Source organism: Sardina pilchardus, chromosome 10 (assembly GCF_963854185.1).
Source record: "Sardina pilchardus chromosome 10, fSarPil1.1, whole genome shotgun sequence".
In the NCBI taxonomy this organism is placed as follows: Eukaryota; Metazoa; Chordata; class Actinopteri; order Clupeiformes; family Clupeidae; genus Sardina; species Sardina pilchardus.
In genome coordinates this window covers 10,620,838-10,644,690 of record NC_085003.1, presented here as the reverse complement: position 1 = coordinate 10,644,690, position 23,853 = coordinate 10,620,838, and the positions used below count along the sequence as shown (strand labels likewise).

The 23,853-nt window shown below is 44.7% G+C and overlaps 2 protein-coding genes across 2 annotated transcripts in view; both read left to right on the top strand.

Moving 5' to 3' along the window:
* Positions 1-1,972: 1,972 nt before the first annotated feature.
* On the top strand, positions 1,973-8,511 carry zgc:158868 (uncharacterized protein LOC791147 homolog). Its single transcript, XM_062547344.1, has 6 exons — positions 1,973-2,199; positions 2,507-2,561; positions 2,869-3,056; positions 5,007-5,171; positions 7,490-7,600; positions 8,291-8,511. Exons 1-6 carry the CDS (start codon positions 2,053-2,055, stop codon positions 8,402-8,404), a joined length of 780 nt encoding a protein of 259 aa, XP_062403328.1. The 5' UTR covers positions 1,973-2,052; the 3' UTR covers positions 8,405-8,511.
* A 1,508-nt stretch (positions 8,512-10,019) lies between these two features.
* ripor1 (RHO family interacting cell polarization regulator 1) overlaps positions 10,020-23,853 on the top strand; it is a 69,446-nt gene continuing 55,612 nt past the window's right edge. Inside the window, exon 1 of the mRNA XM_062546683.1 lies at positions 10,020-10,141. The gene's annotated coding sequence lies outside the window, so the exon portion shown is untranslated. The remainder of the gene's footprint in view (positions 10,142-23,853) is intronic.

Here is a 23,853-nt window from a genome sequence, read left to right as displayed (position 1 = left end):
TTAATACTGCATCAATCAAAGGGACCTTAGGTAGCAATTAATACTGCATCAATTACTGCATAAACCTACTTTTCAAAACCAAAGCGGGAACTGGTGATGGGAGATATTCTCATAAACTTTATTGTGGGTTGGCCTATATCAGCCTACCACATCCAAGTGAAATCTTTCCATATTAAGTCAGATTTATTAGGCTTTTAGGGGTTCTATAATCAATTGTTATATTTTCAATAGCGCGCAGAGAGCTTCATGATTCCCTTCAACCATTTCCAGTTCCCTTATTGGTTCTGGTAGGTTTACAGTGGGCCTATTGATCGATGTATGATTGTTTTTCATGTGTATGATGTTGTAAGTCGTTGTAATGTAAATGTGATGTATATGAATTGCTTGTGATAACTAACCCTACCTGTTCATTGCGATACACCATTGCCTAGGGATATCTAAATAAATGCAGAAAAGGCTATGTGGATCAGAGCATAACAATTTGTTTGTCGGGCATTCAAACAGTTATTCAGTTATTCAAACAACACATTATAGATGTACATCTGAAAATGAAAGATTGAAAGTTACTAGGCTAAAGGAATACTTAAAAGAGCATACAAAAAATCAGACAACGAACATACTCGGCTCAGAAGAAGATGACTACACACCAAAATGGTGCTGGAGAATCTGGCTGCAGAATAACTCCTGGAACATTGTGTCAACTCCCCTTAAATGGGCTACCCAGATTGTGATTGGTTACATTAATCGTGATCACATGGTGAGTTGTTGATGAGACTGACATCAACCTGGGAATTGGGACCCTTACAATGTCAGCCTCATCAACCAGAGGATGAGAGTTTTAAGTGTATATAGCACAAGGAAGGAACTGAGTGCCAGGTTGCTCCACAGCTCAGTATAACACAACACCGTCACAGAGGCTGGGGGCCATGGATAGTGTGAAAGTTCAACAGTTAATAAATAGGATCCTCGAGGCTTACCATTTGCCGCTTTTTGGTGATAAATTAATCTCACTGCAAAAGGTACAAGTTACCAATCCAGTTGACACACACAAACTCGTGTCTTGGTGTCTGTGTAACTTTTGAGTATTCACTTTAGATGAGTTTGTATGTGTCAAGGAAGACGTAGACGTAGAGACATTTATTTAACAACTCCGAAGAAAGAGCACAGGAAGCTGGTGAGTAATGGGAGGTGTGAGATGAGTCAATCAAGTGGCATGCAAGCAAGGCATTAAAATACAGGCACATATTAAAAATGGAACAAAGTTTTGTTGTCCCCCCCCCCCCCAAACATAACAATGCTCAAATTGGAACAATACATACGCACAAACAAACGGGTTTGACACATAGCATACAAATGCACAAACAGCCTATATCTGCTCTATACCATAAGGCTCCACCTACTGAACATACATATTTGAGGTAAAATTGTTGGTGTCCATTGCCATCTAGTGGCCTATAGGCAGTAAGATTCTCTCATGTCTGATCATTGATGACATACTTCCGGTGACAGATTAATGTTTCTCTGAAGCAGGTTTAATCATGCTGACTTGAACACTTGAAATGTAAATGTCATACGCTGTTGTAACAGGCTCAGCATAGCCATTATTCAATCGTCATAAAACCCATCTGTGTTTACAGGAAGTTGCACACTTAAAAAAACTGATGTGACATCAAGAGGCTCTTACCTCACCACGTCTGTCTCTCTAAAACCAGAGCTCTTACAAGAAACCAAAGCCTCATTTTGAGAAACACATAACACCAGAGGACATAAGAGAGGAACTTGAGGCTTTTTCTTGTCGATTCTCACAAGTAAGGCTGAGTAGAAGTTGCATGCTCATCAGATATGTCACTGTGACACAGTGGTGTTTTTAGATATGTGGGAGTCAAGCTCAGAGGGAAAGGGAGGACCTTCTCACCGTAGCAAAAGATTAACTGAGAGGGCGTGTAGAACTCCAAAACATGCCTTACGCCCCGCCGCGCTCTGACGCTCTCTGACACATATATAGAGCAAACAGGGATGGGCCTGCTTTCACTTACCTGACTGACAAGGGTCATGGCAGCTAACATCACCGGGAGTGTACTGGTCACCGGGTCCAACCGGGGGATTGGCCTGGAACTGGTCCGACAGCTCTGTGAGTCCACTTGCCCACCAAGCCAGATCTTTGCTGGATGTCGAGATCCAAATGGACCCAAAGGAGAGGTACCGTATCACCTACAACATGAGGGCTGAATGACAGGTGTACTGTAGTTAGACAAATATGGATATTTTGCTGATGTTTACCATTTACTATGCAAAACAGATCTATGCTTCACTGAAGGTTATTGTCGTAATGTATATCGCTATATGATATATGATTTATGATAAATATATATTGCTTACAAAGACAGCTTTAACCCACATGAGTTCTCATATGCATGGATTTTCTGGCATTTATCAGCATGACTGTGTGCTATTGTTAGGATTTGGAAAGAGTACTCTTTTCACCAAAAATCATTCATGTTTTAAGGCACTGAAGGCACTGGCACAAAAACACCAGCATCTGGTCACCATTGTGGAACTGGGTAAGACACTATCACACTCCCGAAACAAACGTGCAGAAAGCCTTTATTTAAGAGCTACTGACAGAGTCTATATGTGTATTGGAACAAAGGTCAGGCAGCTCGAGGCTGTATTGAGCTGCTTTTTTTCCCATGCTTTTACCCTGAGTAAAGTCCAGTTTGAATTCAAGGACACACCATGAAGAAATGCCTCATAAGGGTGAGACTGTAGAGGCTCCAGTATAGCCATTGTTTGTCATATCACATAATGTGTCACGTGTCACAAAAGTACATAAGAGAATGACTAATGCAAACCTTTTCATGCTCTCAGACACAACTAAACAGGCCAGCATAACAGCGGCTGCAAAGGTGGTGGGAAGCAAGCTGAAGGACAGGAGCCTGAATTTACTCATCAACAATGCCGCCGTGAACATCCCCGGATCCCTGACTGAGACGGGGGAGCAGCAAATGATGGACGTGTTCCACACCAACACTGTGGGACCACTGCTTATGATTAAGGTAAATGGGGGGGATGCAAACATACCGGTATAGTAAGAATGTGATAAACGAGAGACGTCGCTTCAGCTGAAGTGAATAAAGAACCCGTTTAGTGTAAGAAGTTCACAATCAGGGTAAGAGCTTTGCTTTGAAAAGACCAAAATGTAAAACATTTTTAAATGGCCTATAGCATTATTTATGGTTTTGTTAGTTAGTTAGTTTGTTTGTTTGTCTGTTTGTTTGTTTGTTTGTTTGTTTGTTTGTTTAGCTGTTAAGGATAAAAACTTTCAGGGCAACAGGTCGTTGGCAATATGTACTTCCGATGTTATAGGTGTGCTCACAAAATATTCATAGATTTACACACAGCAGTATGATACGATCATCAACGTACTCAGCCAACATGCAAGCCCTTAATGCAGCACTCCAGAAACAGTTGCAAGATTTCACACGTCTCAGAGGCCATTCAGGTTAGACTATGCATTATACTGTAGCTGTTGGCTCGCTTTTTCGGCAGCTATGACTTTTACAGCTCTTTTCAGCAATAAAGTATTTTGCTACTGAAATCCTTTGTTATGTAGACACTGTTTGGCGACATGTACTGTAGACACTGTTTAGATTAATAACATAACACAGTAGATTGTACATGTACATGGTTTGATATTGTAGTGTCCACACAAAGATTTCATCATGTTACAAACATAAAATATTTACAAGTCTTTTAGAACTGATGAGGGACAGTTGAAATGTTATTGCCGGTGTATAGAGCTGAACAGGCAGGGTAACTTTACACTTTAGATTGAAGGTACTCTAAGCAATGCACGGTTTCTAAGCTTTTTTTGGTCACATACAGCAAACATCTCCACTAGCTGCCTGTCCTGAATACCCTGTGAAAAACATAGTCTCAGCCAGTAGACAGCTCGAGAACATACAGTTCTCCAGTACGCAGATATATTTGTGATAATGTGAGATAATGTCAAGACTGCTTACCCTGATAGTGAAAGAACGTAAATGTGTCACATCTTTTTGAAGACTGTTTGAAATTCCTTTCAACATGTTTGGAAATGCATTCTCATGTACAACCTGTGGCCTTTGGTCCAAAACACCTACAGTTGTGTGGCCATCCGTTTACATAACCAGTATTAGTAAAAAATATTTACCATTCTTTTAAGCAAACACAAGTAATCAGGCACCACACATACACTTGCAACCATTACAGTTAACAAAACATAGCAATAAAGAAAAAAAATGACATGATCACTGTTCAAAAGTTTACATAGTCTTACATTTATTGCAGTCTTTTGTGATAGTTGTGGATGAGTACCTTCATTTTATCAGATGGCAGAGATGCCCATTCTTCTTAAAAAAAAAAAAAAAAAAAAAAAGGTCTCCAGGTTCCATAAATCTTTTGGCTGAGCTTGCTTGAGATCTCCCCACAGTGGCTCAGTGATTTTGTGGTCACGAGACTGTGAGGTCTGCTGCAGCATGACCACTGAAGGGTCAACTTGGACTTGTGCTTTGAATCATTGCCATATTGGAAGGTCCAAGTGTGTCCCGTACACAGCTTTCAGGATGATGGGAGTATAATACTTCTCATACTCCATTTTTTTTCTGATAACATGCTCCATTCATCTTATCATCAATTTTTTACTAAATTCCCTGTGCTCAGCTTTCCCCATGGCTCAGTAGTCACCAATGTCAGGTCAGCCCTGTGAAATATGCAGAGGTTGTCCAAGAGCTACAAACCTTATTTGCTATTTGTACACAGACCATAATAAAAGAAAGGTTTTCTGCATGATCAATCATATTTTCCAAAAACTGGCCAGAATTTCACAAATTCTACAGGGGCAGGTAAACTTACTAACAGTACAACCCACAATATTTTTCAATTTGATCACTGCGCTCCAATAATTACAAAATACGATAGACACACAATCAACCTTGTAAACACTATACTGCGACCTTTCTCTGAAGGAGTTCCTGCCGTTCCTGCGCACAGCTGCGGCCCAGTCAGGAGCTCAGTGTGATATGTCCTCCCAGAGATCAGCTGTTGTGAACGTCTCTACGCTCATCTCCTCCATTGAGAAGTGCCCTGAGACCTTCCTCCACGCACCAATGTATCCATACAGAGTCAGCAAGGTACTGTACACAACTGGTCAAGTAAAAATAGCAGAGATAGATTATACAGTATGTCACAGTAACATGTTTATCGTATGAATGTTAAAACGAGTTGTTTAAAACATCTTAATAATGATGCATGCAATAAGTAAACTACAAATGGCAACAGCTGGAGTTGTTAAATGCTCCTGGGACTGTGCCTGGGATTGTGTTCAATGGTCAAATCAAATTAGAATGGGCTTTTTGGGAACAAAAACTTAACTCAAAACTCAAGTAGGATGATTATACAACCCCATGCCTAATGAAAAGTATGATGGAGAGTCTGAGATATTGAGGGGCAGTTTTTAAATGTCCTGGGAAACTCATTACTTGGACATTTTAAATCAAAATCTGCCTGTTTCTTAGCCTGTCTATCACTAGATCAAGCTCAATTTTTCGAGATTGAGAATTAATCTGGGGAGTCTGCGCTGTATTTCTATTGCACAAGAGGTGTGATCAATGAGCATAGTTCAAATGACTCTGTCCTTAAACCAATCAGACCAACTATCCGGGTGCGCCTGGTGGATAAGCCCCTTTGTGATTGGTCTCTGCAAATTTCTAACGGAAGCAGGAGAGATGAATGAGGTCTCCAGCCTGAGCTGCAGGGCAAAATCCAATCGCCGGCCGATCGGGCTGGGTTTACCCAGCCTACCTGTCTCTGCCAAGTCACTAAAAATTGGAGATGATTGGATCATCCAGCAGATCAATGATCCAAACGATATGTTCAGATCAATACAAAATGGTTTACCGAACACAAAACCAAACTTCTGCCATGGCCACCTCAGTCCCCTGATCTGAGCTAGAAAAGCACTGAGGTGAGATGAAGAGGAGAATGAACAAGACAGGACCCAGGAGGGATTCTCTAAAGGCTAATGGCCTTGAATCTCTTGCGTCATATTGTCCAACTTACTTTACAAAGAACTTAAAATGGGGACACCAGTAACTGTTGCTGGGAATTTCTTGGACTGCAAGTCACTTCCAACCTGAGCTGGACCCAAAACACTACAGCCACAGTGAGAAAAGCCCAGCAAAGGCTCTATTTTTAAACGTATGTTAAAGAAAGCTGGCCTGAGCCACCGCCCCCTTACACAAGCATTCAGAGGGTTAGTTGAGAGCATCCTCTCCACAGGTATTACTGTCTGGTACGGCAACACCACACAGGCTGAGAGAAGGACTTTACAACGTGTCATAAAATCTGCAGGGAGGATTATAAGAACAGAACTTCCCTCTATGGAAAGCATGTATGAACAGCGCTGTCAGACGAGAGCAGAGAGAATCATCAAAGACTCCCTTCACCCGGCCCACTTTCTGTTCAGACACAAACACTGAACATACAACCTGCGTCAGAGCAGAGCGGACAGCATCTCAACTAAGACGGCCAGACTCTTTAACAGCTTCTTTCCTGCTACAGTCAGACTGCTGTCAAAACAAAAATTCTGACACAAAATACACAATACTACTAACATACACATGCCACTTGGAGGTTACTACCTGGAAACTGCAATAGGGGAAATGTGCAATATTACAACGGGGAAATATGGGCAATGTGCAATATCTTACACTGTATTGTATATGGGACTATAGGTAATACTAAAACAAGGGGACAATGTGCAATACTATGTTAGTTTAATGTGGAGATGTGCAATATTACCAAAGGGACAAAATGTGCAATATTTTGTGCAAGACTGTTAATGGGACAATATGCAATATGGGGATCAGGTGCAATGCTATTAGTGGGACAACTGTGCAATAACAAACGGGACTCTGCACAGTATAGTATAATATAATCTGGCGTCACCGGCTGTTGGATGTCTTGTATGTGTTATTCTTTGTCATGTCTGTTTTTAAATATTTGTCATGTCTGTTTTTAAATACTTGACTTGAAGGGCCTGCACAAGAATTCCAATGTGTCTGGACTGATAGTTTATGCACAAATGGCCAATAAAGTACTTTGACTACATGTGTGCTTTTGTGAGAAATAAATAAGGGGTTGCCTGTGGTGCAAGCAGCTAGGGCTGTGCAATTAATCAAACTAATCGATTATCGTGATTATGACTTCCAACAATTTTGAAAACAACATAATGAAAATATAATGATTATTTTGCATTTTCATTGCGAGACTAAGATGAATTGTCATTTTAAGATTATCTGAAGATTATCCTTTTAATGTATGTTTTTACTCAACTTTACCAAGCATTGCCAATAAATATGGAGGGCAATGTATATCCTATCCTACCTAACATAATGTATAGGTCTTTCGGCCATTGTAAAGCTGGTTCATATGATATTATCCTATCTAGGCTGCACTGAACATGCTGACGCGTTGTTTGTCCGAGGATCTGAAGAAGGACGGCATTCTGGTCATGGCCCTCCACCCAGGCTGGGTGCAGACAGATATGGGGGGCCCAGAGGTACGGTCAAGCAGCACACAGGCCTATATCACAGATTTAGACAGTAGCAGCTAGGCCTAGGTCGGGTGGGGTCTGACATGTAAAAACTGAAAGTGAACTTTCACACATTGATTTATGTTTTATTTTTCATTTTACAATTTTATATTCATAATAAATAATTTCAGTGAGTTTTAAATATAATTATTTTCTGATAGTGATAATAATGGAGATATTGAATAGACAAACTTAATTCTAATTCTTACAACTGACCCTGCCCTTACCATTGTGGCACATTGACACTACTATGCTTTAAAGGTTCCTTTCAATATGTACTCCAACAGTTAACCACATCACTAGGGTCACTACAGCATTAGTGTCAGCAGCCTACCTCATTTGCTGATATGTCTTGTAGATCTGCGTTGCATCATGTCTGTGTCAGACAGCTGTACCGGTCAGCTGGTGCTCAAGTGAAGGAGGAATGAGAGATATAGGCATGATCATCAGGCCAACATGACTCCACACACAATCTAAACACATGGTTGCAAAATGCTGATAGCCTAACGCTGATTGAGCTGAATGCTTTATATTAGGAGAATACAGTTCCTGTCCTACATAGCGTATTGGTTGCCATCATAATGTCTGTGATGTTGCCAGAGTTACCAGCACTGGCCTCATCCTGATGTTGCTGTGTTTGTCTGTTCTGTTGTCCAGGCTCCGCTGTCAACAGTGGACAGTGTAATTGGCATGGTGAAAGTCATCGCCACACTCTCCGAGAAACACCTGGGCACTCTCGTGGACTGGGAAGGGAACCGCATCCCGTGGTGATGGGTTGAAGTATCACACAGCCCTGCAGTGATTGTACCATAATGTAGATCCTTTGTATTTTTTTCTTTATAGTGATGCTTTATGAGAAATAAAAATCTAGATAAAGATGTCAGTGGTGAATTATTGTGTGTCCTGTTTAATGTGTCTCCCGAGTCTCTTCTTCACTTCCAAGTGTTGGTTTACAGCAGCATAAACAATACTAACACAGTACAGCCTGCGATAAACAGGCGCCAATGAGAAAATGTGAGGACATCCAAACTGTCCAAAACAGACCCCACCAGCACCAACCCCCCCGGGACAGGGGATGTGTTTGTTTATCATCGGAGCCGTGGCATCACAGAGTCTGCGGCTGGAGCCCTGCGTGTGTCCCATGACAGCAGATAAGTGGCAGAACAATGGCTGAAAGAGATGGAAACACGCGAGAGGAAGGACAGGTCGGGGTGACTGGAAACCCAGAGTGTGAGGGTGGGCACAAGCCCCGTTCAGGCCAAAGCAATGTGTGGTTGTGCAGTTTCACATTCCCAGAGCCAAGCGTTTGAAAAAAAACCTGTTAAAGTGAAATAAAAACTGAGAATGTAAATAAATCAAACTTATTATAAATCAGTAACAATTGGGGAACAACAATATTACATTGTATTTGGGGGGGATAAGTAACTCATCGTCAGTGGCTCTGTCAGCACACTGAGCTTCCTGCTTTGCCTGTGCCCATCTAAGTTGCAACTGTTTCTGAAATCAGGACAATTGTACCCTCTAGCGGTAAAAGTAGAAACGTACATCGTGCCAGATCATGGCTCATCTGGATTTCTTCATAGCCATGTTATAAGTTCAGAATTGTCAATGAATCATATCACCATTAACCACTCACAGACCTGTAAGCTATTGGACCATATCAATAACTTTGCTTTAAGCTACTGTCTGGCTGGCATGCGCCTTTGACATGCATCTCATTTCACTGTCGGATATAGCTTTCCTTCCTAATCCTACGAATGAAACAACGCATGGAAAAATTCCAGGGCATGAAAAAATATGGGAATTTGTTCAAATTCAATCAGACAAAAAGAAAACTACAGGCAATTTTAATCTCGTTCAGACTGCGCCTGCGCTACTTGCTAGACTTAAACAGTGAAAGACTGCGCTCTAAACCACAGTAGCCACTCAAACCAATACCCAGTCCAACATAGCACAATTGTTTGTTTTGTTTTTTTGCGCAGGGTGCCAGGGTTCAGTTTGGTTATAAGGCGCACCGGTTTTTGAGAAAAAGGGTTCTAACCTAGGCTACTGTTACTTGTCCTTGGACTCCAAAGTAATTCCCCATTACACCCATTGTGCATAATGAGATTGGGCATTGGGTGACCTTATCAAGTAAGCTGTTGTTAGGGGGGGTTAAATTCCACACCGTTTTAAGGGAGACGCTGATGTATAAGACTACTACTACTACCACTAATAATAATAATAACTTAGTGGGTTGTCTGCAATTGTGCTATAACGCCACTAAGTTAGCTAGTACCGCTTAACTATTTGTCCATTAATTATTGGAGAAGGAGGTCTTCATTCGGCGCATCCTATGGGAGGTGGGAACACGGGAAAGGATTGAACCGAGTGGGCTGCCCATACAGCAACAACTTGTCACTGTGGTTAAAGCAGATTAGGAAGAACCATCCCCTCTACAATCGCGCCTGACACTGAGGATTTCTCGCAGTCTGTCTTTCGCCTTTGAGACCCTAAACTCTCTTAGAGGTAAGACTTTTTTCTTTAGTTTATATTTTAATAGCCTACATTGCTGTTAGTCTGTAGCCTACAACTTGTCGCTCGTGGCAAAAAAATGGAAAGTCCGTGGAGTTGTGGCTGAATGTTAGAGGGTATTTGAAAATATTGATATCCTGTATTAAACAAGAAATAGCCTACCTCCACTTTTTGCTGAATTCAATGACAAAGACAGAGCGGACTTGTTGCTGGGAAATAATGTTTTGGAGTAGTGCTGCGTTTGCTGTAGTTAATGATAAACTCGCTGGTCTGCTGGAGTGTTTAGCCTACCAGTCAGTGATATTGCCGTAAGATTTCCTCTGTGCAAGAAGATAGACTACTTGTTCCCGTCTTATGGTGGCTTTCCTCCCCCAAACTTTTTGTGTTACAATGATGCAGTGACGTTGCCCAGACAACACCAGGTTTACACAGAAAGCTTCAGCGTGTAGTGGATTGGAGGTGTGCCCCCCTCTGTCACTCAGACACACACACACACACACACACACACACACACACACACACACACCTTACTTGTTTACTGTGGCATAGTAATGTCCAGTCTCACACTTAAACATTTTGAAGAGGTCAATATTATTATTATATATATTATATATATTAAAATATATATTTCCTGTTGGGTGTAATTATATTTCCTTATTCTGTACACTGTATGATAGGTCGTATGTAGGCGTTACCTGTGGAATGCTGGGGAGTAGTTTCTGTGAGAATGTGAGCCTCTCTGAAAAGGATCAGGGGAGCTTGTCGGCCCATCTATCTGCATCTTAACTGACCTAATAGGTTATCACAAAAATGCAGTGGATGGAGACTAATGCTGTCAGAGGACTGTGTGTAAAGTTGAGGGAAGTTGGCTTTGCAGCTGGCAGCGAGAATGTTCCTTACAGCACTGGGTTGTTGTTGTCGTCAGGAAGAGCGAGAAATCTGACTCTAATAATCTGACAAGTGTAACTTGTTTTTCATGCAACCAGTTTCATATTATGTGCCGCCGTGCGTGAGAACGTTTTCTCAAATCTTCTGGAATCCTACCTGTGGTCATTAAGAAAGTGTAAGGGTGGGCGGCGGCTCTGTTTATGACCAGCTCAGCAGTGTTGTTTTCTTAGCTTGACCTGTGGGAGCTGGAGCTGTGGTGGGCCCTTAATAAAACTCTCAGCTAGAGGAGCCGGGACAGCTAGAACATGTTAATGACCACTTCAAATCCCCCTGACCCCCCTTCCACGGGAGGTTTTCTTCAAGGAGCTGAGATTCTTCTGGTTTGTGCGCTGTTGTGGTTTGTTCTGATAGATGCTGACAGATGTCATTGATTCTCCTACAGGTAGTCCTCCTCCTTCAACACTCTCAGCTCGTGTCTTGAAAGTTGTCTAGTGTCTTTCTAATATTTGTGAAGTTATCATTGATGTGGCATGACATAAAATGTTCATTATTTCCATGGAACTACGAATTAAAGTCAAGATGATTTAAATGTCTTTCATGCGGTAAAATATATATATATATATATAAAAAAAAGCTTAATTCCAATTAAAGGTGTCAGGATTTCACTGTCTGATGGTATGGACTAACATTCTTGGCCTACCTCGAAACCATTAGAAATGGCAAACTCACTCAGTTTATGTACATGAGCTGATCCCCATCCGGCCATTACATAGATAAGAAACAGTCAATGCATTTTGCTGCTGAGGTATGTGCTCAGCAAACACCATTGTCTGGTTTGGTGTGATGCAAGGCTTTAGCACTATCTGTCAACAGGAGTGTGTTTACTTTCCCAAGATCTGGAAACATGGGCCACCTGTAATGAAAAGAGAAAGAGAGAGAGAGAGAGAGAGAGAGAGAGAGAGAGAGAGAAAAGAAAATTCCCCAGCTTAGAGGTGAAACCCTCTCAGCATTGCCTAATCCTGGCACTCCGTCGCTGTGCTTTAACTGTCCCATCAGAAACAGCTTCAAGGCATTCCTCTGGGGTCGGAAAAAGGGCCCTAAGCTGTCATGTATTGGACACCGACTGGGATGGCACAGCATGCAGAGTGGAAAGAGGGTGGCTGGGAAAACACACAACCAATGGGACTTTTATTTTGCTTTGTGGGGAACTCTTTGGCAAATGGAGAGACTTGGAACTGGTTGCTATCCTCCCAAGGCAATTGAATGGCCATGTAGGCCTCTCTCACTGTCGGACTTTGTGAAAGTGCGCACAAGCAGGCAAATGTGCATATTCATAGGCCATCGCTGAATGGCAGGTTTTTGGGTGCCTATGGGTTATCTGGCAGAAAGCTATGTTTGTGTGTGTGTGTGTGTGTGTGTGTGTGTGTGTGTGTGTGTGTGTGTGTGTGTGTGTGTGTGTGTTGGAGAGGGTGGGTCTGTGTCTCATTCATTCTGCCCGTGTGTAGGTGTCGTCCCCTTTGGAAACACTTAAACTCGTTCATACAGTAGGGTCCAGAGTAAACCATGTCCTTAGGGATGCAGAGGTCAGAAGACCTGGCCCTCTCCCACAGGCTCCAGTTTAAATATTATCTTTAATCTTCATTAACACAGCAGGAACTGGTCAAATGTTTGACAAGAGGACCTGGACTTCATGGGTTGTCTGCTCCCAGCTAATAATTCACCCTGACTGTCATCGACTGAATTTGAAAACGTATGAGCTCTAAACAAATCGAAAGCATTTGATAAACATGATCGTTTCTTTTGTAGAGGAGGTTTCTCTTTCTCTCCCTCTCTCTTTCTCACCTCCCTCTCTTTCTCGCTCACCGTCTCTGTCTGAAATCTTCCATGTTCTGTTTGTTTGTTCTAACGCTGTTCTCTCCTTGCTCTGACATGTCCGTCTCTGTCCTTTCCTCTCTTCCTATCAGAGCGGTGCCCACTCGCTCCCCTCCAAACTGTCAAGGAAAGTTGGCAGGAAGATCCCCATTGTGTGGGGGAGTGAGACCGATGGCTATCGGTGGGGGACAGGGGAAGTGTTTATTAGTGCAGATGTGTGGGGTGTTGGACTGAAATGGAGAGGTTGAGGGGGGAGCTGCGCCAGCCAGTGATGCGCCACTTCCTGTTTGACAGGCGGCCAAACGGTTACATGAAGGAACGGGGCACCAAAGGCTGTGGGAGATTTAGAAGTGCCGCTCGTGTGTGTGTGTGTGTGTGTGTGTGTGTGTGTGTGTGTGTGTGTGTGTGTGCGTGTGCATTAGACCATGCGGATGACTGCACACACTGTTGGGAATAGATTATGATTGTAGTAATGATGACCATGATGCCCATTCATGTAGATAAACGACTGGTCCAACAGAATCTTTGGTCCAGAATGACCGTTTTTATTTCTGCTGATGGGTGCACAAATGTTTCCTGTTGCTGGTTTCTCATTTATTGTGTAATACATTCCCCTCTGCTGCAGGCAGCCTGCAGTGCAAACCATTAGTATTTTGACCTCACAGCAGCCTTTTTGCATCATATGGGTGGTCCACTCATTCTTGCACCATTCTTCCGCTCTAGTCCTGGTTGTGTGCCTAAAATCCATTTTGGGAAGTTGTACAATAGATAGACTTGGTACATTTGGACTGCTCACCAGGGCAAGGTATTCACGGAACATATTTTGTACGTGTACATATCTGTCAATACTTATTATGTATGAGTGGTAATCAAAAGAGACTTTGCTGGATTTTCATTTCTGCTCAGAAAAGCAAAGGCAGTAGTTAGAAGAAACCTTACTGTAGTAGTTGAGCGATGCTGGGATCTATAGCCTGGAGAGTGCCACAGAACTGCACCAAAGATGGGGAGAGGGGGAGAGAGAGACTGTCCAATGACCAAAGGTCATTTCAGTTTAGGAGAGATTATGCGCCATGCTGCTGTTTTTCCTCATGGTGGCTGGACTTCTGGGGCCTGATACCTTTTGAAATGAGCATGTGTGACATATGACAGCACAATCGCAGGAAAGGACTGGTCATTTTTTCCCCAAACTGGACTACCCAGAAAGGCCTGACACTTCCTCATAAAAGGACAGTGTGGGTGGACCATTGGATTTGAGTGGGGGATTTTCACTTTTCCCAAAGGTGCTTTTTATAGGCTATGCATTTTTCTTACATGTACAGTACAAGTACATTTATTAGCTAGAGAAGCATGAGAGTGTAGGTTTAGACAAAAGCTAGATCAATGCTGACTTCAGAAAAACAGTTCTGGGAATACAGTTGATGTGCACATGTGACAGTCAGTACAGTGTGCTCTTGAGCAAGCCATCTAACCTCCAACTGCTCCTCAGGCGCCATCACAGTGGCTGCCCACTGCTCCGGGTGTGTGTGTTCAATACTCACTGTGTGTTCACTTATAATAAGTAAGTAAGTAAGTAAGAAAGTAAGTCAGTTACTTTATTTGTCCCCCAATGGGGCGATTTGTTGTGCAGCAATAGTAGATCACACACAATCACACACACACGCACACACACACGCACACACACACGCACGCACACACACACACACACACACACGCACACACACACACACACACACACACACCCACACACACACACACACACACACACACACACACAGTTTAAGAGGTTGCCTACCTTGCAGCCATAGTTAGAAAAAAACAATAAAAAGATCAAATAAATAAGATAGGAGCAATGGGAAACTGTTTACAATAGTCATGTTTTGCTTTGGTTGCTCATGGCGATTCAGTGCTGCACGTATACTGGCAGTGCCAACACCTGAGATTCTCTCATCATCATCTAGTTGGCTTTAAGTGCTTATTGATGTGTTTGTTGTGTGCTGTTGTGGGTGTGTAGGCTGTTTCTGAACACCCATCATCTGAAATGATTCATCACGCGCACCCACCTTCGCCCCCCCAGCGCTGATTATTCATTGTTTGTGAGCCGGGCATCCCAGATGATTTCGGTTGGCACAGCGACTGTGCCAGCGACAAGCAGCTCATCACAGCGGTTCCTTTCAGGCTCATGCCGCTTCCAGCGCTGGATTGTTCCGTACGCGATGTCCTCAGAACAGCTGGTGTCTGCCCACTTCATTTAGACTTGATGCAGAATTGATGAGAGGAAGAGAGGGGGGGGGGGGGTCCCATGGGGTCTGTCTGTTTCAAGCACACACACACACACACACACACACACAGTCACACCACCTGCACCACCACCACTCCCTCACCCACCCACCCACCCATCCAAGCCTCTGCTCCCCCTAATAAATAGGCATGATGAGTTCTGATGAATGATGTATTAGGAGAAAGCTACTGTGCTGTTCTTGTGAGTATCAGGCGTGGCCTGCTGTGAGGGGAGATTGGGATCATGCGAGCTTGTTGTGTAATCTTGTTTGGCTTTGATCAGACCTCCGTGGGCTGCAGTTCAGATCCACGCCCTCGGACAGAAGCGGCCGGTAATGAGCGATGGCACTGGTGCACTTTTGGAGAACAGTGTTGGTGCGTTCATCTGCATGAATGGCTGTTGTTATGTGTGTTCATGCGCATTTATGAGTGAGCGTGATTGTGCACTGTCTGAAAACATTATTTCCAGTTGTTTTCTCCATTTCCTCTTAGGTGTGTGTGTGTGTGTGTGTGTGTGTGTGTGTGTGTGTGTGTGTGTGCATGTGTGTGTGTGTGTGAGAGAGAGAGAGAGAGAGAGAGAGATGGAGAGAGGGAGAGAATGAGTGCACTGACTACTGTTATGGCTCCCTGTGTCATACCCTGTATGTGTGTGTTAGTAGGTAGTAGTTTAGTTTAGTAGTGTGTTTTGTTTAACTGTTTTAGTAGTGCAATGTAACTCTGTATGTATCTGTATGTGTTTGTGTGTCTGTGTTGGCATGGTTAAATCAGAGTATATCTGTCCTTCACCCCCCCCCCCCCCCCCTTCCTCTTCCTCATCCTCATCCTCTTCCTCCTCCTCTTCCTGACAGCAGGAGCAGAAGGGGAGTACCTCTCACCACCAGGTCTTTATTAATTTAAACACAGCCCATGCCCTCCTGCAGGCCCAGTCAGAGAGGTTCACACAGGGTCTTCTGCTCAGTAACAGCCCGTACACACCCAGACAGGCAGGCGTCCCCCAATAGTAGCTGACACTTATTACCAGGACCCAAGCTACCGTGCAAAATGCAGCGTTTTGCATTTTTTAACATGAATGACGGATATGAGACTATTCTGCTCAGTAACAGTCCTCCCAAATCCAGACACCCAGACACCGTCGACGCACCCTGACAGCAGAGGACCAGGACCTGAGAGGCTCCAGAGAGGCACTTACTGCTCTGACGGTGTCTGTGCAGTACGCCATTTTGCATTTTTTAACATTCACAAGAGACACAGGGTTATTCTGCTCAGTAACAGCACTTACACACACTGTCAGAAACATAAACTAAACGTGTTGCTACTGTCTAGCATTGGGAGATTGCCTCTGCATATTTAACCAACATGGTCAACATTATTTTGAAGTCCTTAGACTCCCGTTAAAATAAGCTCCATTTATAAATTCAGACTCTTAGTCTCTGTCTGTTGAGGTGGGCCAGCTGTGGGAACTCTCCCCAAGGTCAGGGCGTCTGTGCAGCCTCTGCCCTGTGTTTGTGTGTATTATTTTGTCTTCACTGTTTGTGTCAACAGCCAGGAGAAACAGACCCCTGGGGTGGCCCCTCCTATGAGAGTAGGAAGGGCTCCAGAGGGGTGGGGGGTGTGGGGTTGGGGGGCCGGGTGGTTGTGAGTAACGGGGCAGTTTAATACCCCCTGAGGGCTTGGTCAGTCTTATTATTCTTGTGGATCCAGTTGCAACGGCAGGCGATGACCTAGGCTACACTCATCTGTGTTTGTATTGCTGTGAGCTCACAGCAAGGGCCCTGTCAATGTCGTCAGCAGCAGCAGCGGCGTACTGCACAGCAGTAACATCTTTCCAGGCGCTTTGTGTTTTTTGCAATTGCTATTGGTGGATGCAGCAGACGTGACTCTCATATTATGGTCTTCCTGTTGCCCTACCGCACACACACACACACACACACACACACACACACACACACAGACATCCAAAAGTAGAATTATGTCAGTGCAGATCAATACATATCCACAGGGGGGCAGTGTTGAGCTAGGCTTTGAAGTGTGACCCTGAGGCCTCCACCCCTCTGCCTGGGAGTGAGTTCCTGTGTTGTTTTTCAGTCAGATGATGCAGAGCAGTCTTTGCACTCAAGACTAAAGCAGAATATTAACTAACTACCTGAATGGCAAACAGAAACGTTGCAAGCACCACCATTAGTCTGAACAGACTTGCATACTAGCAAGCCTTCATCGGTATGCTAACAGGCACCTTTTGGTGAAATGCTTAGCACTGAACTGCAAGAGCTTCTCTTACACTTTTGCAAGTAATTCTGTCCCAAATCACAGAGCCACATAATGCTCAACCTGGATAGCTAATGGTATACCATCAAAATTAAATTGGATATGTTGCTGAGGGTAGTTACATAAACATACACAAATTTGCTAAATTGTTGTGTAGTGATATTTTATAACAAAAGACCCACAAGACCTTCTCAACAACAACAGTTAGTCAACATCAATTCCATTGTCAAGAGTGCTCATGTCGCGGCATAAGCCCTGAGGCTTGAGGTGATTGCGTGTGAAGGACCATGTGTAGTGTGAGCGAATATGAGCAACAGGCTAGCTTCGGCAGCTGTGTTTGGTTGTTTACACATCATTTGTGGCTTCTATCTCCTTATCCTTCATCGAGCATCGAGCGTGGATACAGTGGCTCTCACGTTTCACAGACAGTGTGATCTGTGTGGGCGCCTCTCCAAGCAAGAGGGCAAAGATCAGACGCCTTGTTTATGCGCCTGTGAGGTGAGCAGGCTCGGAAAGAACAGTTTGTGCCAGGAGCGAGAGAGAGAAAGAGAGGGAGAGAGAGGGAGAAGGGACAGAGAGAGTAACAGACAGTCAGACAGACAGCCTGAGAGACAGACAGATACAGAGTGAGGGAGAAAGGAGGTGTTGAGGGAGTTGGGGGGGGGGGGGGGGTGCAGGATGCAGAGGGATGGGAGGTGTGAGGGAAGGGGGGCTTGTCTGGACAGCCTGGAAAATTACATTTGATGATATCTGCAGTCTGAGGGAAAGACCAGCCCCCCTGTTATCACTTTCCTTAGTAAGGACTGTTTGGGGAGTTTACGATGGGCCTTCAGGCCCAAAATGAAGAATCACATTTTTTATACGTTATCTCGGTTTTAGTGCATTTTCACCCTTTTTAAATTCCTTCTCATTCTTCCAGGTGTATACAAAAGTCTGTTCATTGGCAAAGGAGGCACTGCTACTTGCCCAGTCTTCCATTACTCATGCCAGGCAGGCATGCACACACACATCTAGATATTCATGGACCACAGATGCATCATATATCTTTTGGACATCGTATATCAGTCTATATGAAGCAGCGTCTGCTCTGCTCCGAAAACTCTGGCTACAATCAGAGCATCAGAAAGTCACCCGAGGGAGAATATTAGAAGTATATATAACTAAGATGGTTGGTCATAAACTGTGATCCATAGACTAAATGTTGAATGCACTTGAACGCATTCAACCAGTCTCCTCTGAAAGAGCATACTGCGGCAAATGCATATCAAGATCAAAACAGTGGCCTTCATCAGGCAAGCGAGGATACTCTTGGTTCTGTGGTGCTGGCCTGTGTATTGGTTTGTCAGGGCAGAGAGAAGAGTGGGGGCCTTGGTGTCCACAGGGTCTCTTCTCCTGCAGGCGGAGGCAGGACAAGTGAAAAATGAGGCTTACTGTAACGTTGACCTTCCCCTACAGCTTCCGTCCTTACATGGTTGCTACAAGCAGCGCTTGTCCGATGGTAAACCGTGTCTTAATAAGGATAGGAGAGGAAACGGAGCTGAACGACTCCCTCACCAGGAAACCGCCTCTCAAACAAAAAAACAGAAAATAAAAACACCAGAAATACCCCAATAGTTCCTTTGTGTGGCCTTCCTTGTTTACTCTTGTTTGGCCCGAATGACATGATTGGAGCTATTTCGGGTGCTGTCTGAGAGTCATGTGCCTGGGCCAGAGCTTTCAGGCCGAGTCTGAGACCAAAAATGAATCTTCCTCTTGTGAGGCTCAGTCCAGCTAGTCCCTCAGGGGAGGGAGTGGGCGCTGTCTTCTGATTTAAACTGATATGAACAAATTTCGTGTCCGTCTTTTGGTTTCTTTTCTCCTGTTTCTCTGCCTTGCTTTTCTCTATCTTGTTCTCTGTGGGGATGTTGTTGGGTTGCTGTGAAAGCTGAAAGGGGCAGCAGGAATGATCTCATAGCCGCTTGTGCTGTGCTGAGTTTTGCCAGGGGGTGGATTTGGGGGGGTGTGTGTGTGTGTGTGGGGGGGGGGGTGCAAACTTTGGTGTGTGTCTGGCATCCATGATGTCAGCTCTATTTCTTTCCTTCTGTATTTTTCTATCATTCATTTCATTCTCATTCTTTTCTCCTCATGCCTGCCATTCTATCTGTATTTGTGTCCATTTGTGTACCTCTCTCTCTCTTTTTCTCCTTCTGGTGTTTTCCTTCTTTCTCCCTCATCTATGGGTTTTCACTCTCTGTCCACATCCAACACCCCCCCCCCCCCCCACACACACACACACACACCTCCACCCCCTCCATCCTTTCTCTCCTTTCAGTGGGCGAGAGGGACACTCAGCGGCCTTGAGCCGCGTCCTGAATGGGAGCTTTTTAATACGATCCTGAATGAAGGGGCCCTGGGTGCTGGCTTTTTAATTACCCCAGGTCTGGACACGATCCACGTGCTGCAGCAAACTGACCCGCTCCCTGCCCCAGAGAGAGGAGGAGGAGGAGATGGGGGGGGGGGGGGGGGGGGGGGGGTCAGACTGGACTGTGGTGCCAGGTCTCTTTCAGAGCAGCTGAGTCCGCCCATGTGGAACTGTGTCAGAAATCAAACTGAGGGATTTGGGGGGGGGAATGGGAAGGAGCAGGAGGAGGAGGAGGTGTAGGAGCAGGATGGGGAGAGGAGGCAGGAGGAGGCAAACTTCCACAGATGCCAGAGTGCATTCTGGAGACGCTTTTGGAAGTTCTGGCAGAGCTGGACCACTTTTCAGGAAGCACACTGAAACCAAAATAACCCTCTAACAACAAGCCTGAGGGATGTACATGCGTGCAATGTGTACATGCATACGCGCGCACATACCATGCATACATACATACATACATGCACACTGCTTGTATTTTTGTCTGGTGGGCACACGTCTGGGCTATAATTAAGGGCGTGGCTGATCAGATGATTGCTTTCCAGTTCACTTTGCCGCAACAGTGAAACTGCTACTGCAGCTTCTGGAGATAATGAAAGTCTGTCTCTGCAGAGGTCGTTTGTTTATTTATTTCCTTTTTTCCGTGTCCCTCTGTGACGTCTTTTCTGAGGCCCTGATGTTTCTTTCAATTTCAGGTTACAGCGTAAAGCCTGTCTTTAGCGATGTTTGTGTGCTGATGGAGCGTAGGACAACATGAAAGAAGGAATCCGTTCTGTATACAGATAGTACTTAACAGTGTGTGTGAAATTAATGGACGAAAGGATGGAAGTGCTTAGCCCACGTGTACTAAAAACAAACAAAAAAACAGTTGTTTACAGTTGATTTGCGATAAAAGACATTGCTTGCATTATTTCTTTTCTCTTTCTTGTCTGTTTAGATGTCAGCATGAGCTCTTTCTTTGGTTGTGAGTCCACGGTTTTTGTGTGTGTGTGTGTGTATGTTGTAGTAGGGGTAATCAGAAGATTGTGTCCTAGCTCCGTGGGTCCCACCCTGCCTTAATCGTAGAGGAGGAATTGAGGCTTGGGGAGGGGCAGCCAGATTACTAGAGATGAGGGGCAAGAATCCTGTCCCAGGGGTCCACTGAGTTCCTGAGCCTAGTGGAAGTGTGTGTGCGTGCTTGTGCTTGTGTTTGTGTTTGTGTTTGTGTTTGTGTTTGTGTTTGGGTTTGTGTTTGTGTTTGTGTTTGTGTTTGTGTTTGTGTTTGTGTTTGTGTTTGTGTTTGTGTGTGTGTTTGTGTGTGTGCACATACATGTGAATGTTTGTGTGTGTGTGTTTGTGTGTGTGCACATACATGTGAATGTTTGTGTGTGTACGTATGTGAGGGAGAGTATTTGCTTGTTTGTTTCTCTCTCTCTCCCTCCCTCTCCGTGTGTGTGTGTGTGTGTGTGTGTGTGTGTGTGTGTGTGTGTGTGTGTGTGTGTGTGTGTGTGTGTGTGTGTGTGTGTGTGTGTGTGTGTGTGTGCGTGTGTGTGTGTGTGTGTGTGTGTGTGTATGTGCCCAACTGTGGAATTGAGGGCGTTGATGTTACGGGATGGAGGATTGTCAGAATTGGGGACAGCCAGGCTGGACCCCTGCTGTGGGCCAATGTAAAGGGGCAGATTGTTACAATACATCCACTCACTTGTAATGAGACAGGCCTTTCATTATGAATGAGCTCTGGGAGAATAGGATGTGTGTGTGTGTGTGTGTGTGTGTGTGTGTGTGTCTGTGCACTTGGCCCGGGGGGCAGCCAAGGGAGGACGCATGTCCAAGGATGCAGTATTAACGCTGCACTTTTGGGGACCCTCGCGACTTGATTTTTGTACTTCCTGTTTTTGATGATCTCCTTTTTGAAAAACAGAAGTGACTGCTTGAATGCTCACAACAAGTGCCTTGTGAGTCATTTCTCACCCCCTGCCTATTCTTCCTCTGTCACAGGCGACATATTAGGCGTGTGACATCATTACTCTCTGAAAATAACTGGACTGAGATTCAGTCCACTTTGACTCTGTTGCGGACTCAAGGCATGGTATTGTGTGATTAGCATCTTGAGGTGGAGGAGTAGTGGATACCTACCCCCTCTAAAAAAGACTCACAGGAGACTCTGAGTTGAATGTATACTGCTTGGAAGGTATTTTACAAATGTGACCCCTCTCTTTCGGATTATTGAGCATAACCACCCCGACATTCTTCTGGGTGCGTTCTCAAGTTTTCTATACTCCCTTTGTACCTTCATGATGGAAGAGGATGCCAAGTGCACAGGCTCCACTGAAAGTCTGCTGAAGCGGGGAGAGGGGCTGCTTGACCCAAATAGAAAACCCTTTTGCCTCAGGGTAAGATTCTATCACATAGCCTCCAAGAGAGATTTCCATCAGCTCACAAATAAGAGAGTGTGTGTGTGTCTGTGTGTGGGAGAGACTTTGTGTATGTATGTGTGTAAAATATATGTCTGTCTCCAACAAAAAGTAAGAATGTGTGTTTATGTTGTGCATGTTTAGAAAATGAGTTATGTGTGTGTGTGTGTGTGTGTGTGTGTGTGTGTGTGTGTGTGTGTGTGTGTGTGTCTGTGTGTGTGTGTGTGTCGGGGTGCGCTTAAAGAGTATACATGGTTGTGTTGCGTTGTGAAGGCCCAGCAGCAGATGGAGTTGACAGGTGGTGTGTTATGTGTGTGTGTGGGTTGGTGTGCGCGCCTGCTGGTGTGTGACAGCATGGACGGGTGGTGGTGGTGGTGGTGGTGGTGGTGCTGGTGCTGGTGGTGGTGGTGCTGGTGGGTGAATGCGAGAGGTAGACACACTCGGGAAGTGATAATGTCCTCAAACACCTTAGCCAATGCAAATGCATAGATATTACATAATGACAGAGACCCCCCTCCCTTCCACCATGTTCCACCAACTAACTCTCTCTCTTTCTCTCTCTCTCTCCTTCCAGTCTCCCTCTCTCTGCCTTTTCCTCCCTTTCTCTCTCTCTGTCTGTCTGTCTGTCTCTCTCTCTCTCTGTCTCTCCCTTGCTCTTAGTCATTCTGTCTTTCTCTGAGCACTTTGGGGAATTCTCAGATTCCGTTTGGTGGCAGAGTGTTATGTAACGGATTTATAGGCTAGTTGCGTTGCTGTGCTTTAACAGTGAGCAACTGACCATTTCCACTCTCTCCAGCTCCCCTCCCTCAAATATCCCTACATATGATATACAGACATAAATTCGGCAATCGATTATGGAGTGCAAAGAACGATGAGAGAGTGAGGATAGAGAGAGGAAGATAGAAAGGGAAACAGAGTGAGAGAGGAATATCTTATGTATGTTTATAAATATATACGTGTTCTCCAGTGACACCTCCTCTGCTATAGTGGGAAAGGGCATGAGGTCCTGTGGGCAAAAGGCCTCAGGGAGGGTGTTAACCTCTCCAGACTGGGTATTCCAGATATTCTCACTCTGTGTGTGTGGGTTTGACTGACTAGGTAAACAGACAGAGAGGAGTGAGAAAAACAAAAAGGAGGCGAGGTGTCTCGGTAGAAGGACGAAGTGGGAAGTGATGGCATGGAGGAGGGAGTCAGAAGAAGGGAGGAAAAATGGAAGAATGACAGAATCAGATAATAAAAAAAAGTGTGTGTGGGAGGAAATAGACTAAACAGAGAGTGCGAGAAACGGAACACTAAAGACCCACATCTCCATGGACCAGAGCGAGAGCATCCACAGAGGAGCTGATCAAAGAGTGGCCCTGGCGACCCATCCCCATTGTGAGTGAATGAGTGGGCCGGTGTCCTGGGGGAGACCAGGGAGACGCGTCTGACACGTCGGGGCGCCGGGGTCAATGAGCATGGAGCACTCCGGCAGGGGAGGCCTGGGAGAGCTGGGAGAGCTGGGAGAGCTGTCAGACCAGAGAGAGGACATCAGCACTGGCCCATAGCCCCAGTTCTGCCATCTTCAGGAGATTTACTCCGCTTGACCCACATCTGGATATGTGTGTGTGTGTGTG

Bases quoted from the DNA above. Each gene is read 5' to 3' on its own strand.
- zgc:158868 (XM_062547344.1), top strand. From the start codon at position 2,053: ATGGCAGCTAACATCACCGGGAGTGTACTGGTCACCGGGTCCAACCGG. The intron at 5,172-7,489 runs GTACTGTACACA...TATCCTATCTAG, and splicing joins ATCCATACAGAGTCAGCAAG to GCTGCACTGAACATGCTGAC. The intron at 7,601-8,290 runs GTACGGTCAAGC...TCTGTTGTCCAG, and splicing joins CAGATATGGGGGGCCCAGAG to GCTCCGCTGTCAACAGTGGA.